Source organism: Zonotrichia leucophrys, chromosome 2 (assembly GCF_028769735.1).
Source record: "Zonotrichia leucophrys gambelii isolate GWCS_2022_RI chromosome 2, RI_Zleu_2.0, whole genome shotgun sequence".
Taxonomy (NCBI): Eukaryota; Metazoa; Chordata; class Aves; order Passeriformes; family Passerellidae; genus Zonotrichia; species Zonotrichia leucophrys.
This window is the reverse complement of record NC_088171.1, coordinates 109,780,446-109,805,549: the sequence shown is the minus strand read 5'-3', so window position 1 is coordinate 109,805,549 and position 25,104 is coordinate 109,780,446. Positions and strand designations below refer to the sequence as shown.

Genomic DNA, 25,104 nt, shown 5'->3' with positions numbered 1-25,104 from the left:
TGGTAATCCTTTCTTCAGAAAAGCATTAAATCTTCTCAGAAAACCTTTAAATAACAAGGTTTGTTCATGACCCCAAGTCTGTCTCCTTTTAGAATGTCATTTCTCTATTTACATTACACAGAACAGCAACAAACAAACATGGAAACAAGAAAATATGCACAAACCAGATTTGGGCCAACCTACAATCTTTTCTGCTTGCTGGAAACACCCAAGATATGATATAAGGTATCTTGTCTCAGCTCACAGACACATCACCAGTCACATCTCATCATTCCAGCAGCATACACACTGTTCCAATAACTCAAAGCGTGAAGACATACACTGATCATATATTTAAGTTTTAGAAAGCATCTGAAAAGGAAGAAGTAGCACCAAGGGAACTGATCATCTTTATTATGCAACAAAAAAGACAAATAGAAAATAAAATACTTTAATAGGAAAAAACCCAGAAGGTACAATTCAAACATAACATATTGAAACCATACATAATGCAACATGAACATGAAAACATTGTTAAGAAGCAATCTTCTAGTAAAGATTTCATGTTTTGGGCATCACCCATCACAAATACACAGCTTTTTGAGCATGTCTGAGTTTCAGTGAGAAAGATCATGACCAGCAGCAACATATTCAAATAATTTAATTTTCATTAAACGTTTACCTAGGGAATGTATTGGATGCAATATCTTAATATTAAAAGTACAAAATCTTAAGCAAGGCAGCACCTGCCAATACAGATTTTAAATAAAGAGGATAAACATTTTGAAAGGTTTTTTTGTATTGCATTAATACAGACTTGTTGCTTTAAAATGTGTACTCAAGTCTCTCAACATTTAAACATGATTAAAATGCTCAGAACTATGCATCAAGTGACAACTATTTATTGCTATAGAAAACATTGTTTCCCAGAGTTTTCAAACAGATGTCATCTCACTTGTAATTCCCAAGATATATTCAAGTAACAGAAATAACTAGTTCCAGCGTCCATGAGGCATTCAGAATCTGTATTGGCTGTAGGCATTTATTGCCAGATCATATAAACATTTTGTTGAATCTAAAAAAGTTAACTAGACTTACATCTAACTGTTAAACTCCTTAGGAAATGTATGCAGTAATAAATCACCATAGTATGTGGTTTTATTTTAAAAAGGTAAAACTTCATCATCAGGTACCTTGACGTTCTTTTCTGTATAAGGGCACTGTTTAATAGTTGGCTTTGCTGAGCAAATGTAAAAATCTACATTTTTTTCTGTTGGCTCAGTGAACCACTCCAAATCAATGTGGTCACGCAAGCACTAGAGATGACAGACAAGTGAGAATACACAGACGTGTATGGGGGCAAACTGGAAATTGGTATACAAGTTCCAAGTGTGGTCTGCTGTCAAAATACTGTAGTGAGACACTAACAAAATGCAAAAAATGTAGTTATAAAAAAAGTACAGAAGCTTCAAACAAGGTTTTTGAAATAGACAGCTAATTCTGAAATAAACAACTTTCTCTGAATTTTAGCCAGCAATGCCTTTAGTAACGTTTTACACTCAAAATTAGGATAGAAAAGGCAAGTTAAAATGTATTGTGGGTTAGTTCCAACACTCAATAAATTAGAACTTTCAGTTCTGAAACACATTACATTGTAAAATGAGGCATTTCAACCTTACCAGTTTTGGAATATGAAATATCTCAGCATTTAAAGAATAATCAAAACCTTTGTTTGGAGAGGAACAGGGAGGCAGGGCACAAGAAGCAGACTGTACTTTGGCTGCACAACTGATATTACAACACATAAAGCACCATCTAGACTAAAAAAATTACTGGGGATGTTTTCCACCACAACATATGCAATGCTCATTCATAACAATAGCTTGACAATGGGTGATGGAAACATAGAATGCAGTTAGTCCTAACAGGTGTATGTTCAGAACACTATTTAAAACACCAAAACGTATGCTGTGCAGCCTTCTTTCCCCTTCTCCCTCTTAATCTAACATAAAGGATCCTAAAGTTTTTACAAATGGATTGTCCATTTAAATTCAAAATTGCATTATTTGTATTTTTCCCAATTTTAACAATGTTCTTGCTGGGAAGGTGGAAATCTAGAACAGGAACACTTAAAGTATGTTGGTCACTATTTTAAAGTTTTTTTCTTCTCAACAGTTTTTTGAGGCCTTTACGTGCAGGAGATGTACAAGTTTTAAACAGCTTTCCAGAAATAAAAGGTTTTTGTAGGTGTGAAGCCAGTTTAGTTATTTAGCTACACAGCCTTCCATGAAAGACAGGACAGACCAAAACTTCAATTCCAAATACAAAACTAGAAGATCTTAAAAAACTCCAGCAAGACCTGGTCACAGGTATAGGCCAAAATAGTATACCTTTTGCATGTCATCTTGAATTGCTCAGAAAATACGTGATCTTCCTTAGGAGTACAGATAATATGCCTCATCACATTAGTAAGCAAGCATCCTATTTTAGTTATTCCCAAAGAGGAAAAAATAGGTTTAGTTATTCCTAGGCAATGGCATCATTCTTTCTCAATGAAAGGTGAAAAAAAGCCCTGCTCTGCATTGTTGATCAGTAGAAAAGCAATTTTTTAATATTTTAAGCTGTTGTTATTTTCAGTCACTTAGCAATAGTAAAAAACAATCACAATATCAAAATAAAATTAGTCCTTGGCAGGACAAATGCCTGTCCTTGGCAAGAAGAGAAAAAAAATAAATTATCATCTCATAAGATACCTTAGAAGACAGCTGAACTTGAAGAAACCCAACAGTGCAACAGAGTATCACTGCATGTCTTTCTAAAGATACTTTCAAAGTAGGTTTTGGTGAATTAAAACATCCTACATAATCATATGAACATGTAATTAACAGAGTAGTAAAAGTTAGAGAAAATCAAGACAAAAGTGAGAAGTTCCAAAAATGTCCCTACTTCCATAGGGGCAGAACTCAGTCAAGATGTCAAGCCTGAGTTTCAGCAAAATCATTTATCAGAAGTCCTTATGAGTGTGAAAAGAAGCTTAGCCCGAAAAGTGGGTACTGAAAAACATTTTTATTAAAATACCCTTCGGATCACCAACAGAATAAAGTAATTTTTCTTTCAGATAATCAGTACGAAGATGAAGGGGGTTCTACTTTAAAAGTTCACATGACAGGATTCTTGAACTGCATTTTGGTATTGGGCTTCTTCATCAAGCTGAAGATTCTAAACAAAATGAAAACATCATCAAAATGGACAAATACTCAAGATACAGCATAGCCATTAGTTTAATCATTCATCTGCTATGTTATTACATAGGAAATGGGACCCAGACAAATACTCTATGCTACTAGATCATTGTTTATATTGCACAGAATCTTTGTATTGAACCAAGTACCAAGAGACATACGAGACAGGAGAAGAATCAGTAGAGTGGGACAAGCTCATTAAGCAGAAGGGTCCCTCTTCTCTCCCTGGCTCAACTGCGTCACAGAACAGCCAGCTCAGGAAAGATGACTGTGTCACACAATTCTTTTAACAGGGCTTCTAACCAGCCACAACATCCTCCATTAATAAAACCAAAATGGGATCCCCAGACAACACTAATCATAGATTGTTGAGAACACAGTGCCTAAAATGGGAAAGCAAACACAGAACACAAAGAGTCTGCTACTTTTTGCAGTAATATCCTCCAGGTTCTTAATATGCCAGAGTGATGAATCTTGTAAGTGCAATTCTGGCAGTTCCCCCAAATCAGAATTCCGATCACCAGTTTTAGGTCATCATACATGCACTCACAGTGAAAAGCCCAATCCCTGCTATCAAACCCGAGCTCCTCAGGCCTTTATCACAGCTCACTCAGCTCAGAAGACAAGATACACAATCTTTGCCAACCTGACTCAGTGAGGCTGCCTGTGACTCAAATACTATACCAGTTGCACGCCCCAAAGCCTGTCAAATTCTGTAGAAAAAGCCACAAACTCTCCAGCTCTCTGATCCCAAATGCAGAACCCAAATGGTTGGCTTGATTTACGAATCAGCTACTGACTACATCTGTTTATGTAGTTCTCCATCTACTTAAGGTCATTTACTCAAAGAGAGCCTGAAAAGAGACAACCTAAACATTGATTAAGTGACACATCTCTTTTTCAGTCTCTCTCACAACATACAGGAAGAGCAGCTGTAGCAGCAATACCAGCTAGTCAAGCTGCACATTAAGCCCTGAGAATATAACTTCACAATTTCTGCATTAAAAGGTCAATAATGTCCATAAAAAGAGTAGCATCTATTTTATTTCTCCCAGAAACAGCAGTAATAAACTGTTCTAATAAACTGAATAAAAGAAATAAATAGTTCAGATTGAGAACACTAAGCCAAAGACTTAACTCATCATCTTGGAGCAGTTTGACTACTGACAACACCTATTCCCAGTAGCACTTCATATTGATAAGAAGCAGACCTGTCTGTTTATGAGTTCCATAAAGAGCAGGAACACAGCATGTCCAGAACACGTTAGGTACAAAATTTTTATTTGGCATTTTGATTTTTAGGAAAAAAGTTACCATTTATTCCTCCACACATAAAAGAAGAAAAACCTTACCACAAATTCTCCGTAGTCAAACCGGTGTCTTAGATTTAGATGGCTAACAAGATTTCTAGTAACCTGGTTAGTATCTGCCCAAGGAAGAGATACACAAATAGGACAGATCTGAATTTGGAGGGGGAAGAGAAGAGACAGAATGAAAAAAAAAGTTATTGGCAATACAGAATGCATTAAAGACATGTTCTACTGGAATAACTAGTCTATTACTCATCCACTATCAAAATACAGTAAGACATTAACATCAAATCATGCTGCTAAGTGTGCTTTTCCTCAATTGTGTAACATTCATAAACTACATTTCAACTTGGTAGATTTCTAAAGTGCTTCTCTTTAGAGTGAAAGATTATCATATCTGTCTGAGTTAACTTAGAAAAGAAAGTGACTACTGCAACCTACTCATTGTTTGGGAGATTTTTCATACAATTGAGATGATCAAGTAAGCCAAAAGAAAAAATAACAAGCCCTATACAGGTGAAAATAATAGAAAACCAAAGAGATTTTTCTCTTGCAGACCCTTTGGTTACCTTGGATTACTTTTAAAGTAACTGTAGGTTTCACATGAAACAGTAGTTACGTTACAACTGGGATTCTATAGAAACAGACCTGAACTACTAAATAAAGAAGAGTTAAGCATCAGGCTCAAAAACTGAGCCTGTTTCACACCAAGATAAATGAGACAACTAACTCAGAAATGTCTTAGAACCAGCAGGCTGGACATGAAACGTTTTCACATCAAAGTCACTCCTCAATTTAAATGCACTGCGTGAAGTGTATTGTCTGTCTTTCTCAAACCACAGTGATTGTTACAGATATAGAGTAGCGACTGCACAGTTAAAATTGTCCACATAATTACAATGAAAGTAGCTTAAGAAACACACATGAGCAGCTCTACTTACCACAGGAACGATCTGATAAAGATGTCTATTATTACAGTGATCCAGCAAGCGCTGTCTGGTAAAATTGGCCTCCTGACACAGGGGGCATTTGAAGGTTGGGTGTCCACTGTAAACAGAAATACAAAAGCATTAAAGAGAAAAGAGAGTTTCAGAAGTAGTGTTAAGAAAGCATACGAATGAAGCTATGATTGTTTTCCCATGCTTTGATAACAACAAAAAACCCCCCATACCCCCACTGACATATTAGCAGATCTAAAGGTGTCCCAGTGCTACTACCACATTGCAATTTTGAATTTACTAATTGCAAATTAGCATGCCTAAATGCACTCTTCTGAGACTTGGGCTTCTTTTGTTCCCACTGCAGCTACACCTGGGTTTGCTTTCTTGTAACACCTTTCAAATCCTTCAGGAAACTACTAAAATACCCAAATTCTAACAGATACAAGTGTACAAGAAATTATGGGATTCTATAAATACAGCTCCTGGTGTTTTTGTGTGGGTTTTTTGTGTTTTGGTTTTTGCATTAGCAGAAGTTTTCACTGCGACTATCAGAATCTATTTTAATAACAACTATAGACAAGTAAGCAACCTACCTTGTTTCTCCTTGAAGTATTTGATTATTAGCCATCTCGCCAGTATCAGGTATAGCATCACTCCTGCTACTTTAAATGAAAGAAAAAAAAATTTGAGATCATTTTACTCAACTATCAACATTTTAAAAGTTTAACAGTAACAGAGATGGGGGGGGAATATACATTAAGTCCCATGAATTTCAAGGCAACATACAATGGTACATATCCTAACCCTCACAACTTTTCCTTTGGATCAAGGTATCTCTCAGTATTTACACAATCACCAAAGCTGAAAGAAACCTTCAAGATCATCTGTACAACTATCAACCCAGGACCACCATAATCACTCCTAAATCATATCCCAAAGTGCCACATCCAGACACCTCTTGAACATCTCCAGAGACAGTGACTCAATCACCACCCTGGGCAATTTATCCCAATGTCTGACCATGCTTTCAGTAAAAAAAAGAATTTCTACCATCTAATCTGAACCTCTCCACGTGCAACTTAAATGGTGAGGCCATTTCACCTCATTCTTTCACCTCAAGACATGGCAGAAGAAGCTGACCCTCAACTCACTACAACCACCTTTCAGGTAGCTGCAACAATGAGGTCTTCCCTGAGCCTTTTTTTCTCCAGGATAAATAACCCCAGCTCCCTCAGCCACTAACCATAGGACTTGTGCTCCAGACCTTCCAGCAGCTCCACTGCCCTTCTCTGAACTCAGTCCAGCACCTCCATGTTCTTCCTGGATTCAGGGGCCCAAACTGAACACAGGATTCGAGGTGTGGCCTGACTGGTGCTGAGTACAGGGGGACAATCACTGCCCTGATCCTGCTGGCCACACGATTTCTGATGGAGGCCAGGATGCCACTTGTCCCAGCCTGTGGCACTGCCTGGGGTTGTTGTGACCCAGGTACAGGACCTGGCACCCAGCCTTGCTGAACCTCACACCATTGGCTCAGTGCATTGATCCAGCCTGTCCAGATCCCCATGCTGAGCCTTCCTACCCTCCAGCAGATCAACACTCCCACCCAACTTGCTGTCATCTGCAAACTCACTGAGGGAGCACTCAATCCCCTCATCCAAATCATCAAAAAAGGTATTAAACAGGAGTGACCCCAAACTGAACCCTGGGGAATACCACTGGTGACCAGGGGCCAACTGGATGTAACCTCAATCACCACCTCCCTCTGGGCCTGGCCATGCAGACAGGTTTTTTTCACTCAGAGTACACCTGTCCAAGCCATAGGCTGCCAGCTTCCCCAGAAGAATACAGTGGGATGGTGTCAAATGAGCATCCACAGTCACTCCCTCATCTACTAGGCAGGGGTCACTCTGTCATAGAAGGAGACAAGGTTGATCAACCAGCACCTGACTGTTGTAAACCCATGTTGGCTGGGCCTGATTCCTGGGTAGTCCTGCACATGCCACATGATGGCACTCAGGATGATCTGCTCCATGATGTTCCCTGATACACCAAGGTCAGTCTGACAGGTCTGTAGTTCCCTGGATTACCCTTCTGATCCTTCTTGCAGATGGGCATTACATTTGCTAATTTCCAATCAACTGGGACCTCTCTGGATAATTAACTACCAGGGTGATGCTTGGTTGTATACTACACAACTTCACAGGAAAATTATATATAATACAACAAACATTTAGTCAACAAGATGGGCAATGAAGGTGACAGCCAAGTATTATGAAATCATTATGAAGTATATGAATGTAAGACAGGTAGCAATTTCTAAGTTTTTTGACTTAGGAAGGTGTAAAAGGCCTTTAACTGCCATGTATTTACACAAATAATTTGCAACTTTCAACTACAACAAGGTACGTTTTCCCACACTGAGCACAAAATAAACCTTTTTTCTAAAGGAAGGGTAAAGCAGAACATTTTAGAAAGTAAATTTGACTGTATATGCACCTGTAGCTAAGCCAGAAGAAACTGTATGGACATGGTAAGAACATGTATATTTACAGTCACAAATACAGTAATGGTAATTTTTTTATACTTCTGTGATATTACAATCACAGGTATTCTACTGTAGCAAACTGCATAAACAGTGATATCAGAATATGCAGACACTTCAGTGAAACATTGCTGCAGCTAATTCCAGTAACAGCTCCAACTTTCAATAGACTGATGGGTTGAAAACCAAGCACAGAGAACTTCAGACTGCTAAAAATAGAAAATCAATGGCAAAAAAAAAAAAAAAAAGGATATATATAATAAAGCTCTGTGGAATGTGTGGAATGGACATATAAAAAGCTTTTCAAAAATAACCCAAAATTCCCAACTCCTACATCAGTCAGAATATATGAAAAAAAAGGTTAGCTTTACTGCCTGAAAACAAATGGCAAGTGTCGTTTGATTTTATGGTGTGTAATATACTGGAATTCCTTATATATTTCCTAAGAAATCTGTTCAAAATAAAGTCAATCAGAAGGCAAAAGCTTGCACAGTAATGTTTTGAAACAGGATACCCACTTAAACAAACTTAGGAAAGGGGAGGGAGAATAAAAATAGACAGGAAGTTCTCCAGAGGTAAATATTATTAAATATGTTACAAAGTAAACTGCTCAAATGCTGTCAAGGCAAGGAAAGCAAACTACAAATATTAAATACTTTTCAGGAGAGTCTCTAGAAGACATTTCAAAGCCATCATGCAGAAAAGTTTTCTTCTGTCTGCTAAGAGTAGAGAAAAAGACCTGGAAAAACTCCTATTCTGAAGCACAAGATATGGATAACAATTAATGCAAAAAAGAAGAAATGCCCTGGAAAAAAATACTTTCCATGGGGGGAGGGGGTGGGAAAAGAAGATGCACTGTTACACATAGAACACCCTGATTACCTGTTCCCTGTTGCATCTTGGGAAATCTGTAAGTTTGGCATAATTGAAGAAACACCATATTCATCCTGATACTTCTTACACGTTTTATAATGCTGTCTCATCCATGAAAATCTAACCTGAAAATAAAATGCCAAATTACTGAAATCATATAAACAATCCAGGAATAGATAGAAGGAAGAGATAATTCTGCCAACAGAAAGCAATCCATGCAGGAATTATTTAGACCTCCTGTGCAGCAGCAACCAGAACTCGTGTATCCTTTCTGAGCATGAACACCTTCTTCACCAACAGGACATCTCCAATTCCTCTCTCCTCAGAGCCAGTGTCACTCTGTGAGACTGAGAGCACTGCCACTCAAACTGCTGGACATCTGAGAGCTCTCTCAGGGATAAAAGATGCAAGAAAACACCATTTAACTGAAACAAAGTCACTGGAACTACACCTCCCAGACCAAGGATCAACAAGTGATGAGCTAGAACAGAGTGTGGTGAGGATGGGATAAGCACCACTGCTCCTTCAGTCTTCTCTGGCCTCCTGTTACCTCATGCAAGGAACATTTTCTTTTTGCATTAGGTGTGTTTGTTTACTCATTGGCAGGGGAGGGAAACAAACAGGTGAATGATCACCAACTTAAGGCTGCCTATTGACCTTTTAATTCAAATTAAGAGAATGAGTTGCTTACATTTGCCAGAAGACAGCTATGTTGGACATTCCCCTGAATTTCAGGTCCAACAGCACTGTCAGAAGGTGCTCACAGGTCTAGAGGCTGGACAAGATCGTATCTCACGTGCCTGTGCCTAAATTCCATTAAAGTTATTCTGTTTGGTTCTTCTGTCCAGTTTACCAACTTGCTATCAGTTTCTTTTTCCCCACTTTCATCCCAATGAATCATGTGGAACAATGCAAATAGCTGAGGGTTCCATTAGTGCCAATCTTCACACTGGCAGAAGTCCCAAGTGAAATGAAACCAACATAAAGACTACCTGGAATTGATGCATTTTGTTATAAACAAAAAGCATGGCAGCAATCCCACATGTGTTTATATCAAAAGAGACATAACTCTTGGTTTCAGTGAGGGTCAAGATTTCACCCAGCATTCCAAAAATAATGATCCCTTTAGAAAGGAAATGAAAGGAATGTAAAAGGACTGATGGGAAAGGAGGAAATTACATATGATTGATCATGTGGGCACTGCAACTAATCAACTCACATTTTTCAGTTTTAAATTAAATTTTATAGCAGCTCAAAGCAGTTGCATTTCCATACTGAGTTTCTGAGGTTTTCCATATATCTGCAATTTTCATGTTCAACTCCTTAACTTTCCTTTTGCCAGTTTTATAGCTATATCCACTTTTTCCATCTTTTCAGGGAAAAAGTGGCACTCCACTTAAAATGCCTTTATTGACAATTCAAGATGCTCTTTCAGTTTACACCTGTTAGCTATAGCTAGCAGGCACTGCATGCCCAGTAAATGCACAAGCCTTACAAAGCTAAGTTCAAATTGCTATAGGCCCTTCAGCTCCAAGATGAGAACGACGCAGTAAAGGCGTGTCTGGACAAAACCACAAACAATTTATTCAACTTTTTTTAAAGTTTTACTCTACCTGCTTCTCACAGCATCTACAGCCCCCAGAAGCTTTCTTCATACTGTTTTCAACATCTAGAGCTCTTTTGGGATACGTTCTTTCTTTTTTAGTCACGCTCCCCCGGCAGAGAGGACAGTGTGTTCCACTTTCTCTTATAGCTGTCAAGAAGCACTTCCTGCAAAACCTAAATTGAAAGTTACCACAAACACAGGTTAGCAAAATATACAGAGTTGGATACTTTGTCCTTGAAGAGAGCTGGACGATTGTCAGGAAAAAAAAAAAAGAGAGGTATCAGAGTAATAGTTTACCAAATACAAGTTTGACATTTAAAAGAAACAATGGTGCTTACGATTAAGTATATGCAAATCAGGGGAGCTTGGCAATGCACTCTAGATAAAACTCTTCTTATTTATTGACTGGCATTACCGAGCTGCATACCAGATTGATCACTAATGAGATATTAAATGGTGCAGCAAGCACGTGATTTTGGACAATCTTATCAGCGTAACTCCTGTTTATTGTCCTTAAGCGGAGCCAAAAACCACTGCAAAGCTTGATTCAGCACGCGTTTCCAGAGACCTCAGGTCACCAGCTTTTGCAGCCCTCCTTCCTTACGCACCAGCTGCCAAAGCTATTTTGCTTTTCTACAAAGTAGCACGTTGTAATCAAACGTCCCTCTGGAAAAAAAAATGCTGAATAGATGAACTGAAAAGAGAGAACAACTCACACTACCGTCCTTGTTCGAAAAGGAACGGGGAAAACCATGAAGTTAAAAACCGCGAGTCAGCTCAGACAGCACAGCCAAACTCCCCCACCGCCGAGCAGACACCCGGGGAGGTGGGGGGGCTCCTCTTAAACCACGGTCCTGCTCGTCGGCTACAAAAGAAAGAGGCGAGGGGAGGCTGCAGCAGCACCGGGCTCGCATCCCCACCGCCAGCGTCTCCAGGCCGAGGGTCCGTGCGCCGGGAGCGGGGGGAGCCGAGGAGCACAAGGCGGAGAGCCTGAGGAATCGAGGAAAAGGCTGGGGAAGGGGCGGGGGGTCGGGATACCCACACGTGCTGGCAGTTGGCGGTCCTCACGGGCGTTTTGAACACCTCCTGGCACACCGGGCAGTAAAAATCATCCTCGTTGAAGCACGCCGGGGCCGCCGCGGCCCCCTCGGCCATGGCAACACGTACGGGCCTCTCCGCCAGGATCGGGGACGACGAACAAGCCCCGCCCTGGCGGGCCGAGGAGAGCCCGGCCCCGCTTCGCTCCCGGGAGGCGCTGCCGGGGGTCCGAGAGCGGATGGCTGGGGGCACCGGCGCCGGGTGAGATCCGGGCCGAGCTGCGGCGGGGCAGCGGAACGAGCCCGGCCTGCGCTCCGCCCGCCGCCCCTCGCGGCTCCGCCCGCCCGGCCCCGGCGGCCCCCGCCCCGCGCTCTACCTGGCGCTGCCCGGGGAGGAGGGACCCGGCAGCTCCGGCCGCGCTCCCGGCGGCACCCGGGGGGGCAGGGGCGGGGCCGGCGTTTCCATGACGATCGCCTCCCGGCCCGGCGGGGCCGCTACGACACGGGCCCCGCTCCGCCCTGTCCGTGAGGCTTCCCCGCTCCGCCCCCGCGCTGCGCCCGCCCCGCCGCCCTTCCGCGCAGCAGCGGCGCTCGGCAGGCTGCGCGGCGGTAGCGCCAGGCTCCGGAGTGTTTGTGGGTGGAGTCGTCCAGTGCCCTGTACTCGGCACCCGTCAGGCCGCACCTCGAATCTGTGTTCAGTTCTAGGGCCTTAATCTAGGAAGGACACTGGAGTGCTGGAGCGAGTCCAGAGAGGGGCAGCAGAGCTGGGGAGGGGTCTGGAGCACCAGTGAGGAGCGGCTGAGGGAGCTGGGTTGTTGATCCTGGAGAAAAGGCGGCTCCTTATCGCTCTCCGTGTGAAAGGAGGGTGTAGCCAGGTGGGGATCGGCCTCTTCTCCCGATTAACGAGTGACAGGACAAGAGGAATTAGCCTCGAGCTGTGCCAGAGGGGGTTTAGGTTGGACATCAGGAGGAATTTCTTCAGGGTGATTAAACATTGGAATGGGCTTCCCAGGGAGGTGATGTTATCAGCATTCCTGGAGATGTTTAAGGAAAGATGGGGCACTTAGTGCTGTGCTATAGCTGATTTGGTGGTGTTTGGTCATAGGTTGGATTTGATGATCTCAGAGGTCTTCTCCAACCCAACTGATGCTGGAATTCTGTGACTGGCACTAGCGGTGATTTTAAGGAGTAGTTTTAGTGGCATTACTGAGAGTTGGGGCAGGCCTTCTGAGTGATCCTGAACAAAAAAAAAAAAAAAACCAAAAAAACAAAAAAAACACCCAAAAAACCCCGAAAAAAAGCTTAATTCAGTGGTATGACTGTGTTTTTCTACCAGAATAAGAACTTTAAAGAATATCTGTTCTATACTGATGCCCACAGACTTCTCCAGGTAGAGAAGACTTTGGACCTGTTAAGCACATCTAGTACTGGCCTCATCTGGAAATAACTCTTGGCATATAAGCAAAAACTAAAATGTTGAAAATGCTTTAAAAAGAAACAGATTTGAAGAGACTATATCAACAATATTAATTTGTGAAGGTTGTAATCATAATAAATCTAAGATTCAGATTGGGCCTTGTCTTTTTTTGCTCAGAGATTATGGAATAGTTTGGTTCGGAAGGGACCTTAAAGGTAATGTAGTTCCATCTGCTCTGCCCTGGGCAGGGACACCTTTCACTAGTCCAGGTTGCTCAGAGCTCCATCCAAACCTGGGTTTGAATACTTCCAGGAATGGAGCGTCCACAACTCCTCTGCGCAACCTTCCAGTGCCAGGACTGAGAGAAAATGGATCTTTCCTCTTAATTCCCCTGTGTCCTTGACTGCAGCTCTCTGTACCATAGTCAGATGTTCAGAGGAGATCTCTGGGTGGGAAGATCCCCCTCTCTCTCGGGCCTGGGGTTAGACTTTTGGGAAAGAGAGTGCAAAACATTAAGAGCTGTGGTTCACAGATGCTTTCAGACTCCAGCATTTCAAAACCAAATGAAAACCTAAATGCTTTAGGCATCCATCACAGCTGGTTCTTGTAGCTGCTAGTGGTCAGCATCAAGAGGCAATGCCCATGACACCATCGGGGCTCTTGGTTTGGAGGGGAGAGGGACCTGCAGGGAGTGAAGCTGAAGCTGAGGTCTCTCTTTAGTTAAAGATGAGAGAGATGAACCATCCTGTGATTCTGTGAAGGATGTTCAATATCTGTCACAATGACTATTACCTATTAATGTTAGCATCTTCCTAAGGGAGAGCAGAGACAGCACAACAAAAGCCAATCGCTACCTGAATACCTGCTTTTTAGACCACATGGAAAAAAAAAATGCATGCCTCTAAGTACCAAGAGTTCTGAAACTCTCAAGGGAAGCACTTCCAAAGCCTTTGGCCCAAAGTGAAATAAGTTGCCTGGGCTGGGATATTTGCTGCTCATCCTTCAGGCTGGGAGAAAATCTGGCAGAAAAGGCAGAACTCCTTGGGCAGGGATCTCCCAGGGGAAGACATGCCTGGAATTTGAGATGCTGTGGTAAGTTGTCCTCTGGTAACCATGGCTGCGCTAGCTCAGAGGTTACTGCTATCCTGCTCTCATCCCTGCTGATAAGGGTTATTTGGGCTCTTCATTGGTTGGCAAACCCCCTACTGTTTAAAGTGATTGATTATCTTCCATGGAATGGAGCAGGCAGCCACACCAGTCAATCAGAGCGGGTGACTAGCAGCAGTTGGTGGCAGTAACCTCATCAGCACTGCAGGGACGGCCAGAAGAAGACACAGAGCTACACCTTAAGTGCTAAGTAGCCTGCAGACACAAGCTTCTTGTACATGCTTTTGTCTGTGAGGATGACACCACACCTTCAGAGGCAACCTAGACAGGCTGTGACAGTACATGAAAAGGAAAAATCACAGAAGCCTCAGTTGAGATGCTACACAACAGCCATTGGGGTACAGGCAGCATGGCCTTCACCCTCAGCACATGGGAGGCTGGCAGAGATGGGTTTCCAAGTCTTTTACTCTTCTTGTATGACTTCCTGGTCTTATGCCTCAGTTTCTCAATCTTTAAAAAGGGAGCAGGTTTTAATCACCAAATAAGGCTGTTAGGAAGTTTAATTACTGCAGGTAAAGAAGGTTATGTCTTTTGAAGGCAGGTGTTAAACAAAAGCAAAGATTTATTACTAAAGCAACATGATAGATCCACTTGAACTTTCTACAGGAGACCGCAGTATTTATTGATTAGTAGCTTTGGCAGGGGGAGAAATTGTGCAGGTGACTTCAGGGAAGTAAACTACAGGAAGGTGTCTGTGAAGGCATTCATGCTCTTGTTAACGTTATTGTAAATCTTGATCCTTTAATAAAGCTGTGACCTTGGAGCTGACAACTGGTGCACCGTGGAGCAATATAGAGCATGGCACAAACCTTGTAAATCCTTCGTAGTTTTTGCCATTCACATAAACAACATGTAAAGAGAAATCAGGCAGCTGAAGTTTATGAAACACATTTATTTGAAGGAGAGCATTTTAAATCAGACTTTTTAGATGAAATTAAACCAATGACCCTTCCAACTTTTTATTCCTTGTGATAAAATGTGTTTGTGAAATGAAATCTCAACAGTGAAAACTTTTAGAACTGCTTGTAAACTACTGTTTGTAGGGGTAAATTGTCACTCAAAAAGTACATTTTAGATCACCTTTGCATAACTATTGTACAACTTTGTAGAAATATTTTTGTACAACTATTGTCCTGTTGCTTTCTTGACAATGCTGGTGCAAGAAAAGCGCATCTACTTGCCCATATGAAAAATGCAGAGATTTGTTCTGTGGGAACAGTCAAAGATGGATGTGAGCAGAAGGGGAAAGAGACAAAGCTGTGTAACTGCAGAGAGGTCAAAAGGTGCCATGTGCAAGGGGAAGGACATCTCTTTTGCTCTTGCCAGATGTATCTGCAAACACTGGCAGCCACAGATAAAACTAAGGGCAACACTCTTACAGCTTATTTCATACATGTAGAAAGTTTTTTGGATGTCCAGGAAGCCATAAATCAAATATCTTTTCCCCTATGTTTTTGGCTACTTTGCTCTAGCAGACTAGATGGTTTTTTAGTTACACAGATCTTCCCACCATATCAAGCAACACTGCAACACTTTTGGAGCAACACTGTCCATCTTTCTGACCAAGGAGTTTTCTTTTGCAAGGGCAGTTCTCAAAGAAGAGGAAAGCAACTTTCCTAGGCACGTGAAACATTGAGCCTTTCTCTTCCCAAAAAGGACCCACTTCTGATTCCAAAACCTTAAGTGTTGAGGCCAGTTTCCTTGTTAATATGTTACCATGTGAGTAAAGCCCCTTTAATTGCTGTATATGCTTCAATGAATGAACACGAATTTTAATTTTTTACAGTTCAAGTACATCTTTGAAAGATACTGTGTTATACTGTGCATGCAAAAAAATGGACATGCTTTTTCAAACTCACACAGTAAGAACAGAGGTTAGTTAAAAGAGTCTATTCTTTTGAACAGGGTTCAATTTTTTCTTACTATGAATAGAATATTTGCTCCTTGCTATCCTTTCAAAACAGCTTTCATTTAACCAACTTTGCTTATTTTAAGTCTTATCTTGCACTGTAAATGGAAATTCATGTGCAGCCCTCGGCAGTAGGTGGTACACCCAGTACTGTTTAGGGGGGTGATTTGTTCCAGTTTGTTTTGTCCTGTTGCATCTGAAATGCTGCTGTTTGTCACCTACCTCCAGCATTGTATTGCCATCCTCAATGCACACAAGATTGGCCTGCTCCTGGAATGGAGCTGCAGGCAAATAGGAGAGGCTGCTGTAAAAGCCAGTGTGCCTGTATACTGTACACATAAAAGCATTAACTCATATAAAAGTGCAGACTGTATGGACTCTGTGTGAATTCCTTTAATTTACTTGGGGTTCTGTCTCTTATATGATCATGTTTAAAGTGGTGAAAACAAAGCTGCAGTGTTAAAGGGAACAGAGTGTGTTCCCCCATCCCAACCACAGTGAGAAATGGGAGTGCTGGTTGATTTTTCTACAGGTCCTTGAGTCTGTAATCTCTCTAAAAGACCTCTTCTGTGAGATGTGAGAGTCAGACTCTGAAATGCCATGGCAAATAATGATCAGAGAAGTAAATTACATTTATCAAGATCCAAGTCTACACCCTGTTGACCTCAAACCTATAAATGGAGTCACAGTAAGACCTTGCAGCCTCCATGAACCTTCAGAACAGAGTCATTTATGTGAAGTTATCAAAACTTAGGGAAAAAAAAGTTAACCCTCCCACTATGACGGACTCCTACATTAGACCACATAAGCAGTTTTCAAATTATGACTACAAAACCCAGATAAGAATACAGAAGGAATGCTATACAGATCTGATTTAGGGCAGTAGAAATAGCACATGTTGGATTTAAAATCAGGTGAATCACTGAACAATGCTCTTTGACCTGGCTGTAAGTAACTGTTTGTTGTAACCATAATACGAAGTATTGCACATTTTCAGTGGTTCAGGCAGCACTTACAATGATAGGAGTGCTAAAATTTTAAATATTAAGTGCATACCTGCTTGTCTAGGAGAGATGGGGTGGGGGGAAAATATAGGTACATTTGTCCTCTGCTGTCAAAATCAATTAAGCAATTAATACACTTTCTTGATTATTTCCTATCAGCAATGGTTGCTAGAATTAATCAGTTTAATCTGCAAATTCAGTAAAATAATATGCTTATGTGCATTACTGCTGCTGTCCCTTCTGATCTGTGGTGCATGAGGCATGGTGCATTAGCTCACCCTCATCGACTTTGCATGGACAATATGGAAAAGAGGATCTGCGAATAAGAAGTTGTATGTTTTTAGTGGATACTGATACATTTTTGTTACTACAAACTATAAAAGAAGTATTGAAATTTCCTTGGCCAGACATCATAAAGATCCTTCTTTTGTCATGCCAGACTGCAGCATGAGCGTGTAGCAGGCACCTGATGTATGCTATGCTGGCAAGAGGTCAGCCTTGCTAATGGATGCTGCACAGTTCCCTGTGCCAACATGTCAGGATATCGATCCAGAAAAGCACTCAACTTATGTTATGGTTATCCATGACCTTAGAGAAGAACAGATGAAAATACTGATCACTACCACTACAGGCATTTTCTAAAAGCATAATTTAATTGCTGCGATATTCTTGGAGCAGGCGTGACCAAACTATCAATTCTCAGGAGTGCTCATTGAGTATTGGCACCTCTTAGCAGAGGACTCCTACTCATTTTTCAGTACAGAGCATGGTCCTTTTGCATGGTGGAGACAATTTTTCAGGTCAGTGCAGTTTTCAAATGTATGTGGACAAATGTTCAAGTTTTTCTGAGCATCAGAACAGTAATTGAAAAGGAGATAAGTCTGTCTTCAGCAACCTGAATAGCATGTAGTTTAGGAATTTACACAGCAGAGCATAGGCACTTTAAATTCATAAACAAAAACATTTCAATAATGATACCAAAATTTCTTCTTATCATTTGTGAACAAAACTAAAGGCCATTGTATTTCAAGACCTGAGTAATTTTAGAACGGCTACACACTTAATCAAATTCTCTAACATGTTCTGCTCTGAAAGAGAATGAAAGGAACATAGAATTTGAACTTTTGACATACAACACGCATATATTTTTTAAATATATATATTCTTTCTATATACTATATATTAATAAGAAGAGCTGCCAATCTTCATAATTCAAAACTATTTCTGAAGAATAAATCCTTAGGAGACGGTCAATTACATTCAGATTATGATCAGTCTTATTTAACATTTTCAAGGAGTATTATTTGAAAGTAAACATAATTCTCCCTCAAGAAAAACAGCAAAAACTGCTGACTTTTCAAAATATGACTGTTTCTACAAAGCAGGTTATGTGGAGCAAAAGTCTATCAAACTACTGAATGCCAGTAAAATGTATTGTTTTGTAGTCATACACAAAAAATAGCATGCATCAGAAGTACTATTCCAGTATTATAATTTAAAAATATTAGTAAAGGATTAATGTTGAACTACATGAAACAGAAACAAGTCCAACTAAAACAAAACAAAACAGAACAAAATCAACAAAGAGTTCTTCTATCAAATTGAATTCACTATGTTGAGATAACAAATTTAAAAGTGCTTTTAAAAAGTCTTCAACACTGATGTCTACCTTATTACAGCAAGCCCAAGCTTCTGTATAGGTCTGTATTTTTCTACGTATTTTTCCTAAGTTCTTAAATGAGGTTTTATTTTACTGAGACATACCTAAGCAGTGAGAAGCAGCAGCTTGTTATGGTTTATACCATGACCCATTCATGCTAAATCATTACTCAATATATTCTAGTTCAAACCTTATTACAACATTGCGGCTATACCTAGGGAAGGCTCTCCTTTGACTACGGGCTCAGTTCCTCAAGCATTTTATTACTGGGTCAGTATTGCACTAATATGTTATATAATAATAACATTCAACTTGTAAAAGTAAAGTCCATTTGGGTGAAATGATTATTAGTTTGTGGTGAATTTATTTGTCCATTATATTGGCTCTTAGTATTTTTGAGTTAAATCTGGAAGGCAAAAGGGAAAAAAAATTAGTTTGGGGAGGAGGACCCACCCAGATCACATCTGGCTTGTTTTTTGTGATGAAAATCTAGACCAACTGCACTAAAAGCAAAAACTATTCCAATGTGAGGGCCTGATTCTGACCTCGATGTAGTCTTCAGCCAAACTTTCTTGCAGATTCATTAAGGATAATTGGGGTTTCATATTGCTGCTGCTACTGGCTGTCTGATTTCCACAAACTCAGAACCTCCATATAACAGTGAACTACTGTACTTCTGATGAAGCACAATCATGAGGTATTTTTTGTGTCCTTTATCTGGTCAAAGCCAATGTAGTGGGTCAAGAAGATTCAGCTCCTGTAGGTTTAGGTCTGAGATTAAGATTTACAATGGTACTGGCGGAATGTTTTAGAGCTCTTTTAGATATCAGCTTGATGAATTCCAAAAACTTATTCTTCCATCATTATGCTGGTGTAATTTCTGTTTATACCTGTCATTAAAAAGGGATTTCAGCAGTGTTAGTTCTCATGCATGGACACATCTCTGGAATTATTTAGCAGTTAGTGTTCAAGGTTGCAAAGCCATATTTTGCATTCTGTTCAGTTTCGGTATGTGCTTTTCTGTCTTGGCCATATCAGTGGCTGGAATTCCTGCAGAAGGAAGATAAGTGCAACAGTAAGGACAGATCTATGCCATACTATTTAAACCTGCAGAAATACAGAAATGACAGAATCTATACAAAGAAAGAAACAAAACCAAATGCTTTAAAATAGGCTTTCCATAAGGCAGGATGTATAAAAAACAATAAACATTTTGGACCACATGACATCGCTGGTGTAACATGCAGGATATTTGTTCTTCTTAGAATATGTTGTTAAGATTGTGCAAATTGTTCCTGTTTGCATCAAGCAAAGAGCTGAAAACAGACAAGCTGAGCCTCCTGGTAGCACCAAAATGCACAATGAGTGTGAGGATTCACTGAGAGCAGAAGTGAGGAACTCATTCCCCATGGGCCAGGCAAAGCCTCCAATCAGTGATTGAAAACCTGACATCACAGCAAAGATGATTTCATTTTTGTAGTGTTGCTGCTGGACAATGTCACAAATATGCACATTAACAGCTTACTTAAAGTCTTCCTGAGCCCAGAACCAGCAGAATACTTCATGCTGCTCCTGTAAGAGACAACCATTTTGGGGCTGTCCTGTGCAGAGGATCATGGACTCCATGATCCTATGCGTCCCTTTAAACTCAGGATATTCTATGATATAAGCTATTAACTATCCAGGTTGTTGAGACAAGGCAATTTCTCCAGCACATGATGAAGTCAGGAGATGGAGAGTTACATTCGGGGTTTTAGGCAGCAATGGAAGGGGAAGCTTTGGGCTGTTGTGTGGCAAGTGGTTCCTTGATTTAACCATCTCCAGGTCTGGCTTGGGTAAAAGCATACCTGCCTCGGGGAGCATTTTAGCCAAGTCTCTGGTTTTAGGAATAACAACAGATTGAATTAGTGGTCACTGCAGCTGCTTTTGAAAGCTTTTTTTCAGCTTTTGTCAAATTTGTCAGATATGATGGATAAACTTTGGTGAATTTTCTTGCAGAGATGTAGAAAAAACATTGCTGCTATGTGCACTATTGAAAACTCCTGATGCTAATGGGAGAGGAAAAGGCCTTCCTTTACACTTGCTTACTGCTTTCTATCATGTCGAGATAGGGATCTGAAGCTCAAAATAACAGCCTGGGGCTGCATGGAAGGACAAAAGAAAGGATGCACATTGACTGACTCACTGGCAGCCCCTCCGGCTTTGGAGGAGCTAGAAGAAGCTGTTGTACCAGACTGTAACCTTCAGTGTATCACAGACTTTTCCTCAGATACTTCTACTCAGTTGGCCATTTTAGAGCGAATCCACCTGTTTTCCCTGTTGCTAAAATGCTGATCTTTGCACCAGAGCTACTAAGGCAAGAGTCCACCTTGCTCCCACCAGCTCTGCAATGTAGAAGGCAGCTCCGGCAGCTCCGGCAGGGAGTGGGGTTGGATAATGAGGCAACCATTGTAAACCACTGTAAAACAACCTGCCAAGCTTGCCAGAGCACTCTGCAACAGCATTTCTAACATACTTAACAGCCTGAGATCGATCTACACGAGGATTTCAGATGTAATCTCTTCTTTGGAAGCCACCATCATCTATAGCTCCACGGAGCCATATAAAATATAATCAAAGTCCAAGTCAGACAAAATGTGGTATTTTGCAGTTATTTCACAGAAGTATAAATGATTGCACAAGGTGCAAATAGGGTACAGCAGAGACCCGATATGCTCCCTGTCCAAGGATAAACTCTGAATTGTTACACACTGTTTGCCTGCAGGCAGGTTTTAACTTAGATCATTCCTGTTCTTTAGACAGGGTTGAAAAGGTTTCTTTGTTTCCCTGAGGAACAGATGAATCTTCTATAAATAACCCTGTACAAGGTTCACAAATGCTGTCTGAGAGCTTTCCCCTTTTAATGTAACAGAATATAAAATCAGATTACCCTTTGCCAGTTTGTTCACCGTCCCTCTAAAACTGTCAGTAGAAGGAAAAAAAGTTGATATAAAGGATTGGTGAAGAACAACTGCACTCATGCATTATATGCAAATGGTCTTATGCTGTTAGCCAGTGATTTCTTACCTTGACTATAAAAGCAATTTGCAAAAAATTCAGGTTCAGCCACAAAAACTCCTCCACCCTTAACCCAATTTATCACTTTGTTTGCTTAGACTGCACCTAAACACATAAAACAAACAAACAAAACTTGACACGGTGCAGATAGATTAAGTAACACCTAAGTATCTCAGGATATTGACTCTGAACACTGCTAAAGCCCTACATTTTTCTCTTCCTCCCTAGCCTCCAAACAATTGCCGTGAGTCTCGAGCCAGGGGCTGCCTCACACCTCCCAAATCCCACAAAAGCTAATACATTACTTCATCTAGGAGATATTGAGGCTGCTCTAAACAGTTGCACTTTTAGACGTGCATGCATATATTTGTGTGTCTCAGCTCAGGACCACCTAATTTTCCATAATCTGTGATCTGGCATAAATAGTGAAAACAAGCCCTGCCGGATGAATAGTGGAAAAGGCTCAACTGCTTAGCTGGATCACTGTTGGGAAGGAACGCTGCAAAGCCGACTTAGCTTCTGAGGCCAGTGAGTGATCCTGGAAACAAGGGAGCTCAGAAACATGCAGGGAAACCTTTCATCCTTTTTTCTCATTTTTCTCCCCCTGGGATAACTCCTGAACATTCACTTAAGTGACACTTCTGCCAGCCATAAGCAGCAGAAGGAGCCTGTGCCAAGTGCCAGGCTGGGAAATGGAGCAACTGTTGAGCACAGATGTAACTGACAAGGCATTTAAATAGTGGCAGGCAGAGGTAGGTTATCTCAAAGCTGATGATTCAGTCATCGATTACTTTTAAAAATACATTTCCATTGGCACTGGAGAAGGCGTTTCCTCGGGTGTGGACAGCTGTGGCCCACATTCCTTGTGCCAGCATGACGGACCATCAACTACCTCTGTCAAAGAAAATAGGGAATGGCTTAATGGCTAAATGTTATAAACAATGACCACAGATATTTCAGAGAAATTTATTTTGCTCTATTTATAAAGGTTATGAAGGATTCTATCTGTTTTCAGCCTGTTATTTCTTTACCCAGTACTCTTATGATAGCTGTGATGGGGATGTCTGTGGCAAATGACAAGATAGGGCACCAAAACATATGAGACATGTCCTTGTGTTGGCTGACAGACACAAACGTAGGTTAATTTTAGCAGGAAGTTAAGGTGCTCAAGGAGCTGGGCTGTGGAAACAAAGCTGTGATTTTTCTTGTCATATTCTCTCACATCATTCATCCCTGTGCATGAAGCTTCTCTGCCAACAGTGGAAATGAGTGCTGAAGCCAAGCGAAAATCATGGAAGGAGTTGAACATGTACAAACATCACACAGTGACCTTAATGCAGCTGTCAAAGCAATCTACCAAAGCAAGTGTTGGGTTGGTTTTGCCTGTAATGAAGCAAAAAAAGAGGCAGATTCCTTCTAGGTATCCTCAGGCATGTGAACACTCAAAGAACAAAGCAGTGTTCTACTTATTTCTGCAGGCAGTGGGATATATATGATACATTCAGTAATGCATTTAAGTGTTTAGGGATCTGTCTAGGTTCTTCTCATTTGGCTAAAAGTTGCATCTGCCCTATTAAATACAGTTGGAAAAGGTTGCAATATCTTTTGGGCAGTGTCTTTTTTGTCATGACAGAATATTATTTTTTCTTTGTTATTGGGAAAATTTGAATATAGAATCATAAAAACTAATATCTGGCAATTTATGAATATATTTTCCAGTATCCAATGTATTTTCCACAGCTTGATATTTTTACAGAAGCAAAGTCAAGTATGACCCACTTTTGAGTAAGAAATAAAATGGGAAATGCAGTAGACTTGGCACCTCCAAGATGAAAGCATCAACACATTCAGTTATCTTTCAGTTTGCATCTGGCCTGCAGTAAAACTAGTAATCTCCTGTCAAAGTGATTTTCTTGGAAATTTCCATCACAGATTTGGTTTTGGAGAAGTTATCAGCATTTTCTGGGCCCAAACTTTGCAGTGATTATTATCTCATATAAACAGCCTTTACAGTCATGTTATTAACTTGCTAAATCAAACATGTAATGACAGCAGAAGAACAGGAAATCCTGTCCTTGCTATTTACTCCTATCCTATCCCCCAATGAATAATAAAAGCAGATCTAAGAATTGTATGTCATCTTAGGTAAAACCCACAAAAACCAGGATAGCAGCATGCATTGTTATAGAAACTGCAACAAAGTATGTTCCAGCACATGTGCAATCTTGTCAGTCAGAATCAAGTTAATGAATTTCCTCTGACAGCTACTGGTTTCTTTTAGTATCCAATAAATCAGGAGGAGAACAGTAATACTATGCCACTGGCTGGACTCTAATTTTGTCTATTAGTGCATTACATTTGGTGTCACTTGGTAAAGATTTAGATCTGAATTACACCCAAATTCAATTTCTTTGCATATGACTGCATTAATAATCTAATGTGATAAAAGGTCATTAGCCACTCTAAGATAATTAAGTGCTAGGATTATTAAAAAAATCAATCAGGGACTAAATCTGTAGGGTTTTTCTTCTGGTAAATCACACACGCATTTAAAATCTGACTTAATGTAAGAATGAATAATATATGGAAAGCATTAAATCAGGAAGGTTAAAAGTAAAGAGGTTCAAAAAAAAAAAAAAAACAGACCAACAAACCAACAATAAAATACTCAGCAAATAAGCCTTTAAGTGCCTGTCAATAATATGTGAAAACAGAAATGGCATTGTTGTTTTTTATGTGAAGAATGGAAGTCTCATGCAGACAGTGGTAAAATTGCATTAGAGATTTCAGGGATTACTGATGATATTTTTCCAGTACTCAATAGATGGCACACATGGAAACCTGACTGTGGTGAGAAGGGCTGGAATGAGCACCGGGCTGGAAGGTTGTGGTGGTCTGCGGACAGACACAATGCTCACAACCAATTGCATCAAGTGAGGTCACAGGGAGAACAGGCTCAGCCAAGCTCTGTGACATGTGCACGTGTTTACGGCTGAGTAGGCATTCACATGCAGAGTGTTTGCATTTAATGTGGATACACACATACAAATAAATTCTACATATGCCTGGTTTTAAGTTTCCTAGAAAAAAAATAGTTAAGAAATAAGGAAAACTGAGAATGTATTAGATGAGAAAATTAACAGTATTAATGAAAATTAGGATGTGTATCATGTACACATGTGTACACATGTGTACATGGTGTTAAGCAGTGTTTGAAATAGTAAAATGAACAATTTTATTTAAAAACCTTTTCTGGAAAAGGAAGGAAAGACAATAGTTAGAAGTAGATAGCAAGCATAAATATGTCAATAAAAATTACCACACAAATCCAAAGAAAATTCAAGCCTAGTAAAATGA

General features: G+C 40.5%; 1 protein-coding gene across 3 annotated transcripts; it reads right to left on the bottom strand.

Annotated features, from left to right (window-relative positions):
• Window positions 1-369: 369 nt before the first annotated feature.
• On the bottom strand, window positions 370-12,010 carry RNF138 (ring finger protein 138). 3 transcript variants are annotated; one of them, XM_064706034.1, is made up of 7 exons: window positions 11,539-12,010; window positions 10,504-10,669; window positions 8,900-9,015; window positions 6,066-6,131; window positions 5,473-5,578; window positions 4,574-4,681; window positions 370-3,198 (listed from the first exon to the last, which is right to left on the bottom strand). In XM_064706034.1, the coding sequence occupies exons 1-7, from the start codon at window positions 11,649-11,651 to the stop codon at window positions 3,130-3,132; spliced, it is 744 nt and encodes a 247-aa protein (XP_064562104.1). In that variant the 5' UTR covers window positions 11,652-12,010; the 3' UTR covers window positions 370-3,129. The 3 variants fall into 3 exon arrangements, with proteins under 3 accessions (XP_064562104.1, XP_064562102.1, XP_064562105.1); XM_064706032.1 differs by having other exon boundaries at window positions 6,066-6,134; window positions 11,539-12,006; XM_064706035.1 differs by lacking the exon at window positions 11,539-12,010 and adding an exon at window positions 11,213-11,509 and having other exon boundaries at window positions 6,066-6,134.
• Window positions 12,011-25,104: the final 13,094 nt, after the last annotated feature.